General features: G+C 33.0%; 1 protein-coding gene across 1 annotated transcript; it reads left to right on the plus strand.

Annotated features, from left to right (window-relative positions):
• The first annotated feature begins 764 nt into the window (after window positions 1-764).
• On the plus strand, window positions 765-9832 carry LOC132745080 (potassium voltage-gated channel subfamily B member 2-like). Its single transcript, XM_060733910.1, has 3 exons — window positions 765-1317; window positions 1834-2008; window positions 5703-9832. The coding sequence occupies exons 1-3, from the start codon at window positions 1028-1030 to the stop codon at window positions 6690-6692; spliced, it is 1455 nt and encodes a 484-aa protein (XP_060589893.1). The 5' UTR covers window positions 765-1027; the 3' UTR covers window positions 6693-9832.
• Window positions 9833-19779: the final 9947 nt, after the last annotated feature.

Here is a 19779-nt window from a genome sequence, read left to right on the forward strand (position 1 = left end):
ACTTTTTCTGCTCTGTTTGTCATGGACTGAATTTAATTCTATTGGTTATAAAATATACCCTTAAGACTCTGTTGATAAAGAATTATTATTTTAAGACTCTGTTGATAAAGAATTATTATTTTCTTCAAACAGCGATAAATTATATATTGCATGTATTACATAAACACGGGGGAGAAAGTGATACACGAGAGATGGAGTTCTTATGATAACTTGTCAAAGAGTTCTTGTGATAACTGTCAAGGAGTTCGTCGGAAAACTATTGTATATACTGCAAAAACTCTCGTCAAAAATGGTAATCCCTCCTGTAAAACATATTTGGAATTGATTTATGCTATGAAGGTCCATAAGTCTGTAAATAATTATTGAATAAGTTATTTACAAAACAAAAAACAAACCTTTTGATTCTGAAATTACACCATATTTTTAGAATCAGAGTAAGCATTACATTAGTAATGTCTACTATAACAGTCTTCAATACGTTCCATAATTTACCAAACACGATGCTTTGTTACACTTATTGATTTATGGACTTAAATATTTCACGCATGTATATATATTTTTTTATAAAATTCAGGTATAGATGTGGATTTTGCCTTTCATAACGTACGGTAAATCATTCAATATGAGCAAATTCGTGTTGTTAATAAATTATATAATCATACATTATTTTGATAATTGACTCGAATTACATTCCTAATGTATACCACTTAATTAATTCCCCTTAGTTATATGCATAGATATACATGTAAAACAATTCCAGAGAGGAGGATAATTTATACGATGTCGATATTTTGCACTTTTGAAGTAACGACTATTGATGCATAAATTTCTACCAATGGAAATGTCAGCAATAATAAACGAGAATAAACACTCGTATTGGTTTCACTAACGATTTTAACATTTGAACAAGATACGCACGCTGAAAATACATTGGGTTATACTAAAAAAGAGCATACGGATTAAACTTTGGAGACAATTTTATTTTTATCACTTGTTTTTTTTTTGCAATTTTCGGTAATTGTGAAATATGACGCGTGTTAAAATCAATTTGTCTGGAACTCATTTTGAATTTGATCGTGAAATTTTAGAAAATAGAGAAAGAAGCAGACTCGTTGAAATGTGTGATGAGGCTGACAAAAATGCTGCGCCAATGGAGTTTTTTGTTAACCGACCTTCGGATTGCTTTGTAGCAGTACTAAGTTTTTACCAGACTGGCGAATTGCATATGCCAGCAACGGTGTGTCCAAAAGCGTTCAAAAAGGAGCTGATATACTGGGGAGTCTCAGAAACAGAATTAGACAAGTGCTGCCGATACAGGTAATTATAAGCAATATGAACTTTTGTAAGCAATTTTAAACAAGATTTTAGAAAAAATCTTTTTTAACTACGGCGATCCAAGACGTATGATTTGTTTAGTTTAAAAGCAAATTTTCTCAGTGTTCCAAATTTATCATTCCAGTTTGTATCAATTTTGTCCCACGTGTTAAATTGTTCATTTAATGTGAGATATTATATTTGAGTGGTAGTGCACTTATGCTAAGTTACGAATGTCTTATGAATTTGCTCAATAAAACGTAAAATGTTAAATACGTTTTAGATATATTTTACTTTACACAAGGTATATGCCTTCTTTCCTATATTAAATGATTCACAGAAATGCAGTTGCTGCTCATGTTCTAGTTTCTAAGGGCAACAGTGATAATTTTCTGATATTGATCCACACTGTATCAACTTATATAAACCATTATATATATTTTTCAATTGTTTTTACGGTATGAATCGAGACAAATACAAAACAAATTGAGCACAATAATTTTTATATTCCAATTTCAGATACTTTTCATTTTTCGATACTCTTGATACGCATGAAAAGTTTCGCCAGGCGACGTACAATCAGGCAATAAGTGATGGTATGCATATACCTCCTGATAAAGGGAGAAAGATAAAGTGTTTAAGACGTAAATTGTGGCGAGTGATCGATTTCAAAGAAAGAACTGTAATAGCAAAGGTATTCTATACTTTTGAACTTAAACTATAACTTGAGCAAAACCTTTTCTCTTCACTAAACACAACACACTACCTTTATTTATTTGTTTATACTAAAATAATTAACATCATTTACAGAAACGATTACCAAAAAATATAATTTTGTGCCAAACCTAACATATTTGGGTGATACTTGTTCAACAAATGGAAGTTATCACTAATTTCAAAAGACACTATCCATTTATTACATTATATCTATGTTCTCTTTTGATGTTACTTCAAATTCAACTTTTCTAATCGATGGGTTTGCCAATATTAGCACATAAATTTGAAATCTGAAGTTGTAATAATAGTCCGGATATTGAGCTCGTAAAGTCAGGTAAACGAATTTCTGGTGTTCGGCAACACAACAACTAATTGGATATATTAAGTCATCCTTATTATCGGAATACTGAATTTTTAAACTTTAATTTGGAAAACCGTACTGATGTATAAAAACAAGTATTGAAAATACCTGAAGGATGACATTGTTTAAACCAATAAAAGTAAACCGTTTATTGATTTCCATTGTAGTTTCCAATATTTATGGACTCTAAACTTGGTAGTCAGCAACTCACAAAGAGATAATATTTAACAACATATAAAGTATCAAAATATGCAAAACTGGTATGCGGAACAGAAAGTCTCTCGAAAATTAGAATTTTTTAAAGAACTCTAAATTTTTTAGTGTTATGTTAAGTATTTTAATAAAATTGGCAATGAGAAACATTCATTAGGAAATCCTTATCAATATTTAGATTTTCTGCTTATAGGTAAGCTAAACTCGAAATCACTTATTATTTGTTCCGTTTTGATTCGGATTTCTTAAGAAAGCTTCATTTAGCCATGCAGTCAAACTGTCCTTTACAGATAAGCATTACATCTATACGAAGTATCAAAATATCTTTGTCCGTGGAAGATATTTTTTGTGTGTTTTGAACATGTATTTGTTTACAAATGTAAACATATAATGCAATCTAAATGTAACAATGTATATCTAAACTTAAACTCCCGTCCTTAATATCTACTTGTAGAATGTTTATGCAAATGAACTGATTGACATTATTTTCCTGATGAATATTTCAAATTCATTATAATTTACATTTTCCCTTTGGAGATAAAATATGACATTTCATGTTTGATAGTTTATATTATATTAACCTTCAAATATCAGACCTAAATGAATTGCACTATAAGGAAATGTTTTATTGTTTATATCGATATCGAGATTCAGCTTTTCGCTTTCAGCATTATATTTTAGTCAATATAATAAAAATATATTTATTATTTTTCTGTCATATAATATAAATTTTCATTTTGTCAATATCTGTTAGTTCGTGTAATGATATCTCTTTATTGCCGCAATAAATATTTCCTCGCTGTAAATGGTCAACAGAAATTTTCAATATAAAGATCATAAAAAACATAATAATACTAGTAACAGACATTGAAAAATAAGATGTAACGAAAATCAATAGCACGATTTAAAACTGATTCATATTTGATCTAAACATAATTAACTAATTAAGTAATTAATCTAAATTATTAAAACGCAGGCAAAAGAAATCAATGAAATTTTAAATGCCTACAGAGAATTTACAAGTTTCGACATATTTAATTTTTTTTATATTATTTCATTCCCTTGATAACAAAGAATAACAAGTTTATCTTTTTAATTATTCAACACATATCTTTTTTATGTTAGTTTTTCTTTTTTTCCCTTTTTTCTTTTCTTCAATGCACTTTCAACCTTGAACGAAATTTGAAGAATCAAATTAATTTTATGCTTTTGTGTGGATTACTAATTTAATTATGAAAATAATATTTGATAATTTCATAGTGAAAATTATCAAATTAAATTTCACAATTTTCAAAGCAGAGACTACTTTTTTTAAAGATTTTTCCCAATGCGGTACCTCACTTTAATTTATGGTTACATTTCCGACTGATCTAGGACTGCTTAGAGCAAAGCAAAGCTTTAATTGATAAATACATTAAATTTCAAGAGCAGTCACAAAGATAAAACTTTCTTCAATTCATTCCATTTACCGATCACCAAAGCCGTCTCCACTGATTCGATTCCTTAACAGCCTGATAATTACACTTCCTTCATCATGCAAAACTGCTCTTGGTAACATTTGGGCATATTGCAATAACTATAACAGTCATCTGTCCGAAAGATAAGTAAATAACAACGTGTTCGTAAGATTTAAAAGATTTTATATTTTCCAAATTCTTAGCCGCTTCTTTAATGTAAATGAATATGTCAATAATTAATAAGTGTCTTTAACAATTAACAAGTAAATATTCTTTCGTATGATAGATGAAAAATTACTTAATCCAAATGAAATCTCTTCATATCAAGCAAATGTTGTTTCTATCTCCCTTAAAATAAACAACTTTTAAAAATGGCAGTCGATAGATGATGATATGGACTAATATATCCTTCCGCTTTATAACATAATTAAGTTAGACACAGTGAGACTTTTCACCTTTTTTAAATGTTTGTTTTAATTATTTAAACAAGCAATCATTCATGTTTTTGTTTAAAATCAATAATATCATCGCCATTTAACGTTGATTTTAGAAATTATTTGTCAGCTCAAGCATTCTTGTATTTATGAAATTGGTCTAAAATTGAGAATACTAGTGGGGAAAACGTATTTTAATATTCAAGTTAATATTGAGGAAATTCCATTGAAATCTTTCCATATTTAAGCATAAAATAAAAAGAAAATTTGTTTGTTTGTTTTGTAAGATGATAGCAGCTTTAAAATGAAAATACAACTGCATTAATTACTTCTCGTGAGAATAATGTTTTTTATAGTTCACTTAATGAGATGAATATAGAGGATATTGAATAAGTGTACGTTTAACAGTGAATTTTTTGAACGAGTTGAATAAAATAATATTATGTGAGCCTCTGGCGAGCATTATATTATTCTATTGAACGAGTTCAATAAATTTAGTATTAAACTTATACGAATTTAATATTCTATTTATCACATAGTATCGTATACCAAAAATAAAGACCGTTTGAAGTAATAAAAAAGAACCATTTTTCATTGACGCGTCATTAATAACGCTAACATTTAGCGCGTCTTAACGCTATGTTTATATAACGAAAATTACGTCACGAAAATATATACACGGTTGTGCAAAATCATTTTAACGGAGCCGTAAAAGCGGCGTAGGTATGTGATAAAATATCATCTTACACGCAAACAAACACATATTCTCTACATTATTTTCATATTTTGTATATATAAAATACAGATTTGACCTTGTAATTTTATATAGCTTTTCAATTTTTGTTATATACTTGATAATACTTTGTTTCAAAATTATTTAAAGCAACTTATTTGCTGCCTATAGAATATCAATTTATAGTTAGAAACAATAGAAATTATACCGTTTAAATACCTAAACATACTTTAAAGCAAACAACACATTATGAAATCATTGGTGTACAGTTTTAACATTACTTAGCTGTATTATAATGTGCTCCAAAACATTGTACTTTATTATGAAAATAAGTATGTGCTTTGATAACAGAGACAATCTCTGTTACGAAAAATGACCACAAACTTATTGAAACAACAAAGTTTTTTCTGTAACACATTTTATAAAAATATTCCATTAGAGATACCCATAAATAATGTGTAAATATTTTCCAGATATACCTCACTCTGGTGTTCACCATGGTACTTGTTTCTATAATGACACTTGGTTTTAGTACAGTACCGGCCTTCCAGCGAAAGTTGAGTAAGTGCGAGCTTCTAGAGTTCCTTGAACACTCTGAACATCAATATGCCGAAGAAGCCAAGACTAAACTAGGCGACCCTGATTGTTCGGAATCTGTCTACAAAGACAATAGCGATTTAGTAGACGACAAACTGTCATGGGAACAGACTAATGAAATTTATGTTGATGGGAAACTAACAACATATAGAACAAACGTGACGCTACCGTCTAAGAGGGTACCGTACTTCGTCTTTGACGTTCTGGAGTTGATTACATCCGCTTTCTTCACCACAGATTTGTTACTCCGACTGGTAACGTGTCCTTCCCTCAAAATTTTCATTCAGTCAATAACAAATCTTATTGACATCTTGGCAGTTGCAGGTTTCTATGTCCACCTCACTGTGATCAATATTGAAAGGGAGCACAGATATAGCATAAGTTGGATACGATTCATTAACTATCTACAAATTTTCCGGGTAATGAGGCTTTTCCGTATTGTGAGGAATGTACGTGCCAGCCGTGTACTTACATTCTCTTTACGTCAAAATGGACGGGATATGACATTGCTTGTTTTACTGGTAATGATTGAAGTGAGTACGGCGGCGTGTTTGATTTACTTTATAGAGGATAGAGAAACTATAGACTCTATACCTGAGGCCTGGTACTGGGCAATAATAACCCTAACAACAGTAGGGTATGGTGATATAACAATAAAAACTGGAGCCGGTCGTGTTGTTGCAGCAATTTTGGCAATATGTGCAGTTATTTTCCTGGCAATTACTCTTCCTATGTTTGTTAATAATTTTCTTATGTTATACCAATTTTCTTGTGTTGAAGACAATATACAAAGCCGAACAAAAAATAAAAAGAAAGACCCTTCTCAAATTATGCCTGTACCTAATATACCAACGAAAGACTTTTGAATGTCACATCAGTTGTGAACAAATATGAAACAATTCGTTTTTATGCTAAACAATATATGTTAGCAGAACAAAGAAAAACTAAGAAATATGACACGGTAGTTTTATGCAAATGAATGGAAAAAACGGCCTTAAGTACTTGTGCAGATGTTCTATGAACATTGTTTTGATCTGTGTAAATAATGCTGTTGTATTTTGATTTTTAAGTTGCTATCACCTTATTGTTGATAAAGTATGTAACCGCCGGTGTCAAGTGTTGTGCGGCAGCTTTGAAATGTTGCTGATAATCCATTTGTTCGGCTTCCTTTGCAATAATGGATTGCAGTTTAAGCTTGAACGAGGGCGTAAGAGATGATTGTCCAAAACCTCTTACAGACAAAAGTGTTAGATCAAGTGTGCTTTTGGTACCTATCTATTAGTCTTTTTACCTCGCTGTACCTCCCATATACACCATTCTTATTTATTATAACAAATATAAAATGGAAAAATAATTTTACTAATTTAGTTTAGAATTCTACGGTTTTTGAAGGTCTTTTTGCAATTCAAAAGTTTGTTTTGATATTAAATGCATTAGCTTTTATTGTCAGTGTACGGTGGCGCAAAGGTGACATGTGTGTGTTTTTATTTATCTCGTGGCCACGAGATAGCTATGTCGTGGCCACGAGTTACTTAGTCGTGGCCACGAGATACTATGTCGAGGCCACGAGTGAATAAGTCGTGGCCACGAAATAGCTAAGTCGTGGCCACGTGAAAATTAACCAATCAGAATACACTACATATATACTACATGCAACATTTATCTTTGAAAATACTGAAGATATTCACAGTGACTTTGAACTTGTCTTTGGAATCATATTAGAATGTCACTTTCCAATACCAATCAGACAATAATTTTGACTATAGCTCTTTGTTGGGACAATATTGTCAGTTTGTACGTATGACGGCTTGTTAACCTTGTTTACACGATAACATGAGGAGAAGGAATAAGTCCTGGTTTATTTTATTTTTTAGGGACATAAGATAGCCTATAAGGTAAAATCCTTGTCTGATGAATAATTTAGAAGGAATAAGCCATGGTTTATATAACCCAGAAAGATCATTGCACCTGATCAGTAGATGACATCTAATAATTTCAAGGTCATTGGGTCAAAAATCAGGGTCACAGTGACGTTAAATTTAAAATAATTGACAAGTCAATAAGTTGTATAAATGGCACTTTTACAGGCAGGTGACGTAGGGGCATCCTTGTACTATAGCACATGTCTAGTTAATTAGGGAAATTCACATAAATGGTGTAATCCGATTGGTTATTTATCTCGTGGCCACGACTTAGCTATCTCGTGGCCACGACTTACTAACTCGTGGCCACGACATAGTATCTTGTGGCCATGACTTAGTAACTCGTTGCCACGACATAGTATCTCGTGGCCACGACTAAGTTATCTCGTGGCTACGACTTAGTAACTCGTGGCCACTACTTAGTAACTCGTGGCCACGACAAAGTATCTCGTGGCCACGACATAGCTTTCTCGTGGCCACGACTTAGTAACTCGTAGCCGCGACATACTATCTCGTGGCCTAGACATAGTATCATGTTGCCACGACTAAGCTATCTCGTAGCCACGACTTAGTAACTCTTGGCCACGACATAGTATCTCGTGGCCACGAGATAAATAAAAACACACTCATGTCACCTTTGTGCCACCGTATAAGTGTTATAGAGTAGGTATCTTGTAGTAAGTGTCTAAGTGATTTGTTACTAATCTTCAGGGGCCTGTATCCCATTTTTTGAAAATTATCAATAAAACTTTTAAATACAGGATATTTGTTTAGTTCAGTGTAAGATCGGAATATATTTCACCTAGTGAGCATCAAAAGGTATATTTCACGAGTGGTTCCCAGTACTGTGCACGCTAGTATTTCACTGAAACAACGTACGGGGCTTAAATTCAAAAAAGTGAAATTATCAAATTGATAATTTCACCGTTTAAAACAGTGAAATTACCAGTTTTATATCACTAATATATTTCTATTAACCACCGAAAAACATGTAATAAAATTGTATCTTTTTACATGGTCCATTGCCGTTTGATTTGTGGATATCGATATAATATAACGTTAACAAATATCTTTCTACTTAGTTTCTTACATATTTAAGTGTATTTATGTTTTTACTTGTCATCAATAATTCTCGGCACGTGAACAAATCTCGTTCTACTGTGAACATGTATATAAGTATTTTTTATGCAATTATGTCGTAACCTTTGTTTATATTTGACAACAATACTTCTCGACAACGCTAACAAATATTTTTTTTCTTCTTCGTTTAAGTACATTTGTTTCTTACATGTATAAGTATTTCTTATGCAAACTCTGTTACATATATCATAACATTTGTTCATACTGGTTAACAATACTTCTCGGCTAATTGTAACTTGTAACACTTTACACTATACAGAATATGATTTGACTATATATTGTATGTTTACAATTTTATGTTAAATAAACAAATTATGTTATGTTATGTTATTATGTATAGGTTAAAGTTTATGAGTACGTACTTTCAAAATTAAATTGGTCAGGCGCGGCACACGCATTTGACAAAAATTAATTTCCAACACTAAATATAATTACAATTCATGTAACTCCATAATCTCCAGTCTACATTTCATATTGCCACACGACTGTGTGTTTATTTGTCAAATAAAACAATATATTGGAAATATTATGTTTCAGAAGAGTTAGTTTAACTTTCTAAATTTCTTTGTAAGTAATAAATTTAAGTCAGTAGAATAATGCATTGTTACACTTATTACCAGTTTGATAACTATTGGCAGTTTCCACATGACCATTGATGTGTTTAGCTGTACTATAGATATATCTTGGATATATCTTGCTCCACACCTATGAGTCACACAAACTTCTTACAAATATATGCCGACTGACTTCGTCGATATCAGTATGAAAAGACATTTTCTGAATGTCAATTTTATATATTGTAGAATTTAACATTTACGATTACTTCCACACAACCATCTACAGTCTTAATGTATAATCCTTTTTAGTATTATAACTTGTAAAGGTTCTTCATATTTTATCATGTAAATGAAACACACACCCTTATTAAATAAAGTTTTTCACATATAGTTTCTAATGATTATATCTTTTTAGTTCAACGTTTTCGAAGAAAAGTTGCGATCTTTTGCTACAGTCAGGTTGTCGTACCCGTTCCAATTTCCATTTATAAACGTTAATATTGATCATTATTTTTTTACTTCGAGATAAGGTTCTTGTACTTAGTTAAATATGATAATTAGAAGTTATTATAAATTATTGAGTACAATTCTGCATTTTATTGTTCGATCCCACAGCTGTCAAACTTATATTGAACGAGGTTCTGTTCAAGTTTTTGAAACGTTTTGCAGCTATGTACAGTCCAATAGAATCAGAATAGTATTCAACAATGTAATATGACACCACTCGGAAAATGGAAACGAGGATGAATTGAAAAAAAGACATTGATTCAAAAGTGATTTATATTTGGAGATTTGTAACATTTCATTTGGTGTGAAATAAAAATGATTCTTGTACAAATTAACATTTATTTTATTATCAAAAAGCAATGAAAAAGAAAGTAGAAATCTCAACTTATTTTCTTCTCAAAGTGTATTTTTCTCTTTACTATAACCCAGTACTCTATGTACATTTGTGTATTTTTCTAACCTACTACCTTTTTATATGTAAGGCACTGTCATACCTGTTTCTAAAGGTTACAAATGAAAGTAATACATAGTGTTTTGCTAGTTATGAAATATCAATGTTTTTACTGTTCGTTTTCAACGGCTGTTAATTGCGACATGATCAATCATCTAATTAAATCTTAATAACCTAGAGAAATAAAATGCAAGCACAATGCTAAGAAGGCCTTTAAAGTATTTTCTTACAAACGTACTCTGGAATTGTGCAGAGAACAAGGCAGATCAATTAAAATAGTCGAGAACAAATGTACTTTTCCGTTTCCAGACGAAACCTTCTATATAAAAAAAGAAAAGCGGGAGAACGACGGCGTAGAGATAGAAGGCAAACTTTTAGAGGATTCAGAAATTCTTCAAGATGCATCCGAAAATGATTTAACTGAATACGACGAACTCGTAGTAATTACGGCGTTCAATATTTTATCGGATACTTTTATGAAAATAATTAAAATATCTGCCATTTCCTTTAATTAAATTATTTCTCTCGAAGTATCTGTAATTTTAAAGTACAAATATTGAGATATGGGTCGAAATGTCTTATCCACTAGGGGTCAAAAAGACATGTAAAAAGGGGTCTAAGCGTCAAGGGGTCTAGAAGTCATCTTAATATTGTAAGAGGTCGAGTAGTCAATGGGTCTAAATGTCGAACTTGCCCTCTACTCTACCTCGTTTATGAGGTTCAATGAAGAATGCAATTCCCTTTGACGCACTGGATTGAGATTTTTCATGGCCGTTTCCTCCAATTAATGGGAGGCCCAAATCATTATTGACAGAGACCAGTCATTCATAAAGCAACAAGTAAATTATGTAATTCCAGATAAAAAAATTCTCGCGCAGCAGAATCAAATTATTAAAAAGAAACACCGGAATTCAACATAGAAATTATAGACAGTGTTTCTCAAAACGACCCAAATCAGTTGTTAATCGACAAGATTTGTGTAGATGGAAAGAAAATAAATCCCAGTTATAGAGGTGAAATGGATCTATGGGGATATGAAGATGTTCCTACCTCAGGAGAGAGAGGAAAATGACATACAAATGAAGTTGAAATTATACCCTCTGACATAAATAAAGTCGATCTGAGGGACAACTGTAGCATCTCCATAAAACTTTAAAGCAACATGATAAAAAATCGATTTTTTGAAAGTGAAAATGATATTGCTTTGTGTAAAAGGCAAGTGTGTTTTCATATATTATCAGCAGTTTGCGAACAAGCATCTATCAAACTGAAATTGCATTAAAGACATGCCTACTCCTGAAAAATTGTGTATTGATGGGAAACATAAACCAGGCAATAGGACTGGAATGTGTGAAACCTCAGAAAACGTATCTTGAAAGCAAGAGTAAAGATCTGGATCCAGAACATGTGAGGATTACAGCGTTAATTGGACCAGAAAATAAACTCATTGCAGCGTCAGAACCATAAATAAAATTTAGCAGGTATTGAGGTCAAATGCCCTATGCCAATGACATGTAAACTATATGCAACTCCAGTACAATATGTGTTATCGCATTGTTACATTCCACAAATATTGAGCGAGATGATTAGTCTTCAAGTGGAGAGACTGTACTTCGTCTCATATAGTAAGAATTCACCAGCGTTGCAAATTGGTCAAGAGATTATTACAGATCCAAGAAAATTATCTTCTAATATTCCGAGACTAACAAAGAGTATACACTGGTTCTAAAATCACATATTATTGCATAAATAAAATCAAATGTTGATAAACATTAACTCATCAAGAAAATGTAAGTGGTATAATTTGTTACAGAAAATAATTAATATGCACAGAGTGAAACATTGTTATATAAAATTCCGAAAGTGTTCGTCAGAGCAAAGGAACGTAATGAGTTTTATGCTGTCAAAGCAATTGAGGTAGGCAGACCTTGAAAGAATCCACAAGCCGGAAAGTCCATTTTTATCTTATGCATATATGGATTTATAGGATGATCTGCTAAGAGTCATATGTTCTAGAAGGTGCTGTATGAACTGTATGATAGTGGCATAAATACCCTTTTTGTTTTATATAAAGGTCATTCTTGGCGATCTTGCAAACCATTTCTAAAACAATGTCGAGGGAGAAGATATTGGGAATATCAAGATGTATACGACTGTTGTTCAGGTATCAAGTTACTTGTGAGGATTTTTTTAAAGCAGCTCATTACTTTTGACCAAAACAATAAACATTCTTTTAAAAACACATTCAGTCTTTTTATGATGACAATCTTCTAAATTAAAAATATGTTAAACTCTATTGCCAAGTTGAATACTATTACATGTATCTAAGAACAAAGTACTAATTCGGTATTCCCGTAAGCTTACTTAAACTGTTAAATTGACAAAAAAAAGACAAATACTAATGTAAAGTTCTTTTCATAAAAATACTCTGTCAAATTACATGAATACACTTTTGTCAAAAATTACTTTACTTTACTTTTACGAATAAGTTATTTGGCTACTTTACATTTTGAAGATACGGTTATCAGTTCAAATTTTATAGCCTATACCTTATTCTGTTTGTAACATTTTTTTTTCAAAATAATTTCGATAATTGAAACAATTTTAACTGATCTGACAATTCAAGATTGACAATCTAATCTTGATTCATTTTACACGTTAACATCACACTTTCAAATATTAATTTCAGTCTAAAAAGGACAATATGTCAAAACTACTTTTAAATATTTTTCAAAACAAATTCTTTTATTGTAAACTTTATAATGACAAAATAGTAATCAAAGAATAAATTTGAAATGCAAACAATTTGAAATATCTTATATATGTTCAAAATTACAGTAAATACAGGGAAAAAGTGTAATCTGTAAAGCATGTTCTCTTTGGAATTTAAAATTTACAAAACACTAACATACCAAAAACGAGTTGTAAAAGAATGTTTTCTTGTAAGTCAAACTAAAAACAAATAGTTATAATTTCAAAACTTTGCAGCGTTTCAGAAGAAAACTTTTAAAGCTTTTGTTGCACTCTTTATATGCATACTTGCTTTGTTGGTGCATTGTTGCTCATATGGTATTTTTCTCGGCTGTATGGTTGCTGATTTGTGCAAGGCGAAAACACGAAAATACGACCATTTTTAGTCCCCTACCGGTTTACCGGAGGGGACTTTAGGTTTACCCTCCGTCCGTCTGTCCGTCTGACCGTCCGTCAGTCCGTCTGTCCGTCCGTCAGTCCGTCCGTCCACAAAACTGGATCCCGCGATAACGCAAAAAGTACTGAAAATATTTTAATGAAACTTGATATATGGATAGATGGCAGTATGGAGGTTATGCACGTCTTTTTCTTTTCTTCCTATGTTGAAAATTCTGGTTGCTATGGCAACAAATAGACTGAAAATATGACAAATTTTACACATAAACTGGATCCCGCGATAACGCAAAAAGTACTGAAAATATTTTTATGAAACTTGATATATGGATAGATGGCAGTATGGAGATTATGCACGTCTTTTTCTTTTCTTCCTATGTTGAAAATTCTGGTTGCTATGGCAACAAATAGACTGAAAATATGGCAAATTTTACACATAACCTGGATCCAGTGATAACACAAATGTACTGAAATTATGTTTATGAAACTTGACATATGGGTAGATGGCAGTATGGAAATTATGCACATCCTTTTCTTATCTTCCTATGTTGAAAATTCTGGTTGCTATGGCAACAAATAGACTGAATTTCAAGATTTCTTATTCTAGTTTTTAAGTTTTTTCACTATAAGTTCTTTATTTCTTAAGGTATTTTCTTCAAACTTTAAATATAAGTTGCTTGTCATCAACCATATCATATGTGGCAAGGTTTACAACTCTAGTACAAAATTTATCAGAATTACCTCCTTGAACTTAAAATTTTCATGAAAAAAAACATTGTTTTTTTTAATAACTTCTTTTTCTAAATATATCTACTTCAAACTTCATATAAATGTTTCTTATTGTCACTCAACATTTGTGAGTGTTCAATACTCTAGCAAGACTATTTCCAGAATTATGCCCCTTTTTGAACTTAGACTTTTTTTTGAGAAATTGGTAATTTTTACTCCAACTTCTTCAATCATGATAGGATTTTAAAAATGATATATTTTGATAACAGGGATGTTTAAAAAATAACTTTAGAGTGTCCTTCAGTCCGTCTGTCTGTACATAAAAACTGTTTCCTGTGATCACTTTTAAAGAACTTTTTCAACAAATTAACTTAAAATAGGAACATAAGTGAATGGCCCTTCAGAATGTTGCTTGGGCTCTTACCGGTAGGGGACTTATGGATTGCTTGCAATACTATGATAATTGCTTGTTTTGTCATAATGTCGTGTTTTCACCTCGCGCTAAGCAGTGCGAAAGTACGACAAACTGTTTTCTGTCTTTTTTTTTTTAGTTTTTTCACCTTTTCGCCCCGCAGAGTGAAAGTGTGACGTGGCACAAATCGGCCACCATACAGCTCTACCAAAACTGAAGTGCCATATGGGCGCTTTTCCCAACAAATGCCATTTGCGTTTCTAATTTTAGCCCTTGGAAAACCAATATTGAGTAGGTAATTTTCACGATTTCAGGATCAAACTTGGCGTTGTCCATATAGCCGACAGATAAACTGGCCATTTAGAATTGATTCTATTTTTTCAAGTTAATTTGTTAAAGATTACTTCAAATATACTTCTTCTAATGACTATCTGTAAAAAAAGGTTTGACTGAATGACTAAAATAGCTTTCTCGGGATATCCGAATTAAATTTTATAGAAGGCGAAGGTGTAAGCAAAGCTACATGAAAGTTTTAAGTATATCTGAACTTAAGTCAGATTGAGAAAATATTATTGTTTATCGACGTTGTAAGGTTTGTCGCATGCCTCAATATGACGTTATTACAACAACCTTATGTATGAGTTGTGTGCTTAGGATGACGTCATTGCATCGTTAAGAATGAAGTTGCATCAAAGAATATTTTCATCAAAAAATACATTTCAGTCATCCGGAGTTGATGTGCATCGACCTACAGCAAATAATCAGACAATTAACAATATCAAATATGAGAAATAAAACCAACAAGGAAAGGTGGCATTCAAAGAACGCGTCCCCAAACATACGTAAATAACACAGGACTACCAGCAAGAGCCCAGCAGGACACACACAGGACAGGGCAAAAGGGTTAATCACAAAGGGGATGAAATTGTAAATTATTCAAAATAGGAAATCATAATCAAAACCATTACAGACATAAATATCTTACATTTAATATTATCAACACAAATAAATGAGTAAAACAACGAAAAAAAATGCCACGTTTACAGCTTTATTTCATTTTATCAAACAAAGATTAAGCGCCATACGTTTGGTGCCAGTTTAACATAATCAACATAATCAACAGTTCATTTCTTAGAAGGGAGGCAACCAATGTTAGCGTCCAGCTTGGTGTTAATACTTACCTATCTCGCCTTTAAGCGTGAAAAGCCCTCAGAGTTTTATAGATATTTACCCATCATTATTGTGCACTGGCGAGCAAAAATTAATAAAACTTAATTATATATCTGTAGTTACACGACATGAGATTCAGAAATTTAGTGCATTTCTGTCAAAAAATTGAGAGAAATAAAGAAATCCTAAACAACGCACAAAAGACAAAAATTGAAAAAGTTGCAAGCTCGGTTTGTCTGAGCGTGTTCATACAAGTTACCGTCCTCGTCTGCTTAAGCAGAACTTATCATTTAATCATGGTAATTGTGAACTTTTGAATTTAGAAATATTTGCAGATGTGTCCTTACGGCGGTTATCATGGAACCTTCATTGTGACACATTCCATTAAAAGCTGCGTATGGTCCAAATAAAATAATGCGTACTTGCCAACCTTATTGTGTTCTTTCACAAAGCCAGGTTTAAAATAGATCAAAATGACTCAGCATTACAACATAACCTGAACTAACTTTTTAAGTATGTTTACATATACACTTTAAATGCATCAGAGATAGGCATATTAAATCTATATAGCAACATTTCGATATCTATTCATACTAGACATATACCTGCCAGAGGCAACTGAATATACACATGCAAATAGTGCAAACCAAATCAACCCGAATAGTAAAAACATACTTTGAAATGTTTCCTACAATGATTAAATACAGGATGGTGGAAGACCTCGGGTGCCACTCCGTGAATTTTTTCAGGCACAACGGGCACCTGAGTAGAACCATCGGTGTTCCGTAAACTAGCTAGATAATTTCCTCACATGAAAGAATTCAAAGTTCCTGTCGAGATTCGAACCCCCAGCAGTGAGGGGCAAGTGGTTTGAAGTTAACGACCTTAACGATTCGGCCACGGACGCCCCTTATCAATAAGGAAGCAGTCAAAGGCAATACTAATCACCTGCTATAAAAAAAACAAATGTTATGTCAAACAAATTTGTGATAAAAGCAACATAGCAATGTTTTTAATTTATGACAGAACAATGTTGCTTTAATGATTACTCGAAATCATACTTTATTTCATGAAATAAAGTTCACAATTACAACAAAAAAGCTGCATTTTAAATGTTGATAGATTGACGGTGTTTGGCTGCAATGAATCAACGGGCACTAAGTTTTTGTTCTAACAAAATACTACAACGGAATGTATATCCAGTAAGTCAGTAATGTGCAAATAACGTAAAATTAACGCCATATATCTGTGTCACTATGGCCGCAACGAGTAACACGGTAAGTAAACGACCAAAATATTTATCTTAAATAAATAAAAAGAAGTGAATAAGCGCATGTGGCTGCTTGAAAAACAAAGTTTTAAAATGACAATATTGTTTGTCTTTGAATTAACATTTAGTCTCTCGATAAATTAGTAAATTATGACATAAAGGTCTTAATATTAATCCACTATATTATTCATCTAACCAATTTTGTAAACATTGCGGTTTCTTAAAGTGCATGGGTTTTTCAAAGATTTGCAAAGTCGTATATGATGTAGTAAAATGGAATGAATTAAACGCATAATGCATCGCTTTCATTTATTTGATTTAGTTATAGCTTTGTTTCATTTATCTTCGAGGCAAGGTGTATTTTTTTAAGTTTAATCAAAGTTTTTGTTACAAATTATGTAACAGAATATTTGCCGATATTTATTAAATTTTCAGTTTTGGCAGTTTACATGGAACCTTCAACGTGACATTTCCGTGCCATTCAATGAAAAGCGGTGTATGGTCCCCAAGTTATAGAATTCGTATGCCCTATAAGAGAAAACAATGGGCTGAACTAAACGAAATAAAAATTTGAAAAGGGATCTGAGGTTATGAAACCTGCATATCACAGATAGGCGTCAAAAGACAAAGTTAAAAAGTAGACAACATACCCTAAGGGTGATTCAACATTATTCAAGTAAGAATATTTGAACCACCCAAATTGAAAAAAAAAACAAGAAATTACCAAATACCACAGACACAACAATAATGTCGTGTTGAACGTCTTTTAAGGATTGGACATATAACATCTCTGATTTAATGTACGGGGCGACATTTTATTTACAGCCTCCACACAGCACATACAACGCTGATGTGGCAATTAAATAGAGAAAATAAAAATCCCTAAATAAAGTCCAAAACGTCAAAATTGAAAATGTTGCAGACTCAGTTTCATTGAGCCTGTTCATGGACGGTGCACTCGAATGAAAACTACCGTTCATGCACTCTAGCACCGGCTAAAGCAGGATTCAATATTTAAACATGAAATAGCCAAACACTGGTATGGTCATTTTTGTTTAGATGTCTTTTGACGAATTCTTTGGTACTCATATTCAGACTTTGAAATATGATTAGGTAATATAGGAATGGTAGGATACTGTTTCGTCGCACTCACTCGGACTCCCAAACAATATTTATCCCGTTTTCAGGCTAAAGGGTAAAACGTTATTTTTGTGGGTTTTTTAAAACTATATCAAGTATATCTTTGGTGCGCTACATTATGTTTCGATATTCTAATGCGTTTTTTTTTTTAAGAATAAAAAATATTTATCTGAAAGTCGACAAAAACAGTTCGATAGGGAGCACTTTGCAGGTGCGCGATGACGTAGAATCCGACAATTGTATTGATGTACATCCAAAGTTTACTTACTTTTTACACCGACATCCCTTCGCGGCATGCACGTCGCTCGGATTACATAGGTGACACAAGACGGATGATCTAATTAAGTCACTTTGCAGGTGTAACCTAACTAACGGCGAAGATGTGGCTCTCAAAAAATGATGTTGTCTCCGGGAAGATGTGCCTTTCTACTATTGTCTTTCTGCGTTCAACGATGCAAAGAATCTGGTGTTGGGTAGAAGATGTCTATGACGACAAATTGCTTGAGAAGACCTCCGTTGCGGCTCTACAATCAGCGACGTATAGAGGCGATTAAACTAAGTCCTCCATAGCGGCTCTACTACCAGCGACGTATAGAGGCGATTAAACTAAGTCCTCCGTATCGGCTCTACTACAAGCGACGTATAGAGGCGATTAAACTAAGTCTCTCCATAGCGGCTCTACAACCAGCGACGTATAGAGGCGATTTAACTAAGTCCTCCATAGCGGCTCTACTACCAGCGACGTATAGAGGCGATTAAACTAAGTCCTCCATAGCGGCTCTACAACCAGCGACGTATAGAGGCGATTTAACTAAGTCCTCCATAGCGGCTCTACAACCAGCGACGTATAGAGGCGATTAAACTAAGTCCTCCATAGCGGCTCTACAACCAGCGACGTATAGAGGCGATTTAACTAAGTCCTCCATAGCGGCTCTACAACCCAGCGACGTATAGAGGCGATTAAACTAAGTCCTCCATAGCGGCTCTACTACCAGCGACGTATAGAGGCGATTTAACTAAGTCCTCCATAGCGGCTCTACAACCAGCGACGTATAGAGGCGATTAAACTAAGTCCTCCATAGCGGCTCTACTACAAGCGACGTATAGAGGCGATTTAACTAAGTCCTCCATAGCGGCTCTACAACCAGCGACGTATAGAGGCGATTTAACTAAGTCCTCCATAGCGGCTCTACAACCAGCGACGTATAGAGGCGATTTAACTAAGTCCTCCATAGCGGCTCTACAACCAGCGACGTATAGAGGCGATTTAACTAAGTCCTCCATAGCGGCTCTACTACCAGCGACGTATAGAGGCGATTTAACTAAGTCCTCCATAGCGGCTCTACAACCAGCGACGTATAGAGGCGATTAAATTAAGTCCTCCATAGCGGCTCTACAACCAGCGACGTATAGAGGCGATTTAACTAAGTCCTCCATAGCGGCTTTACAACCAGCGACGTATAGAGGCGATTAAACTAAGTCCTCCATAGCGGCTCTACAACCAGCGACGT

This window comes from Ruditapes philippinarum, unplaced genomic scaffold, assembly GCF_026571515.1.
Source record: "Ruditapes philippinarum isolate M1 unplaced genomic scaffold, ASM2657151v2 ctg3035_1_1_1_1, whole genome shotgun sequence".
Lineage (NCBI taxonomy): Eukaryota > Metazoa > Mollusca > Bivalvia > Venerida > Veneridae > Ruditapes > Ruditapes philippinarum.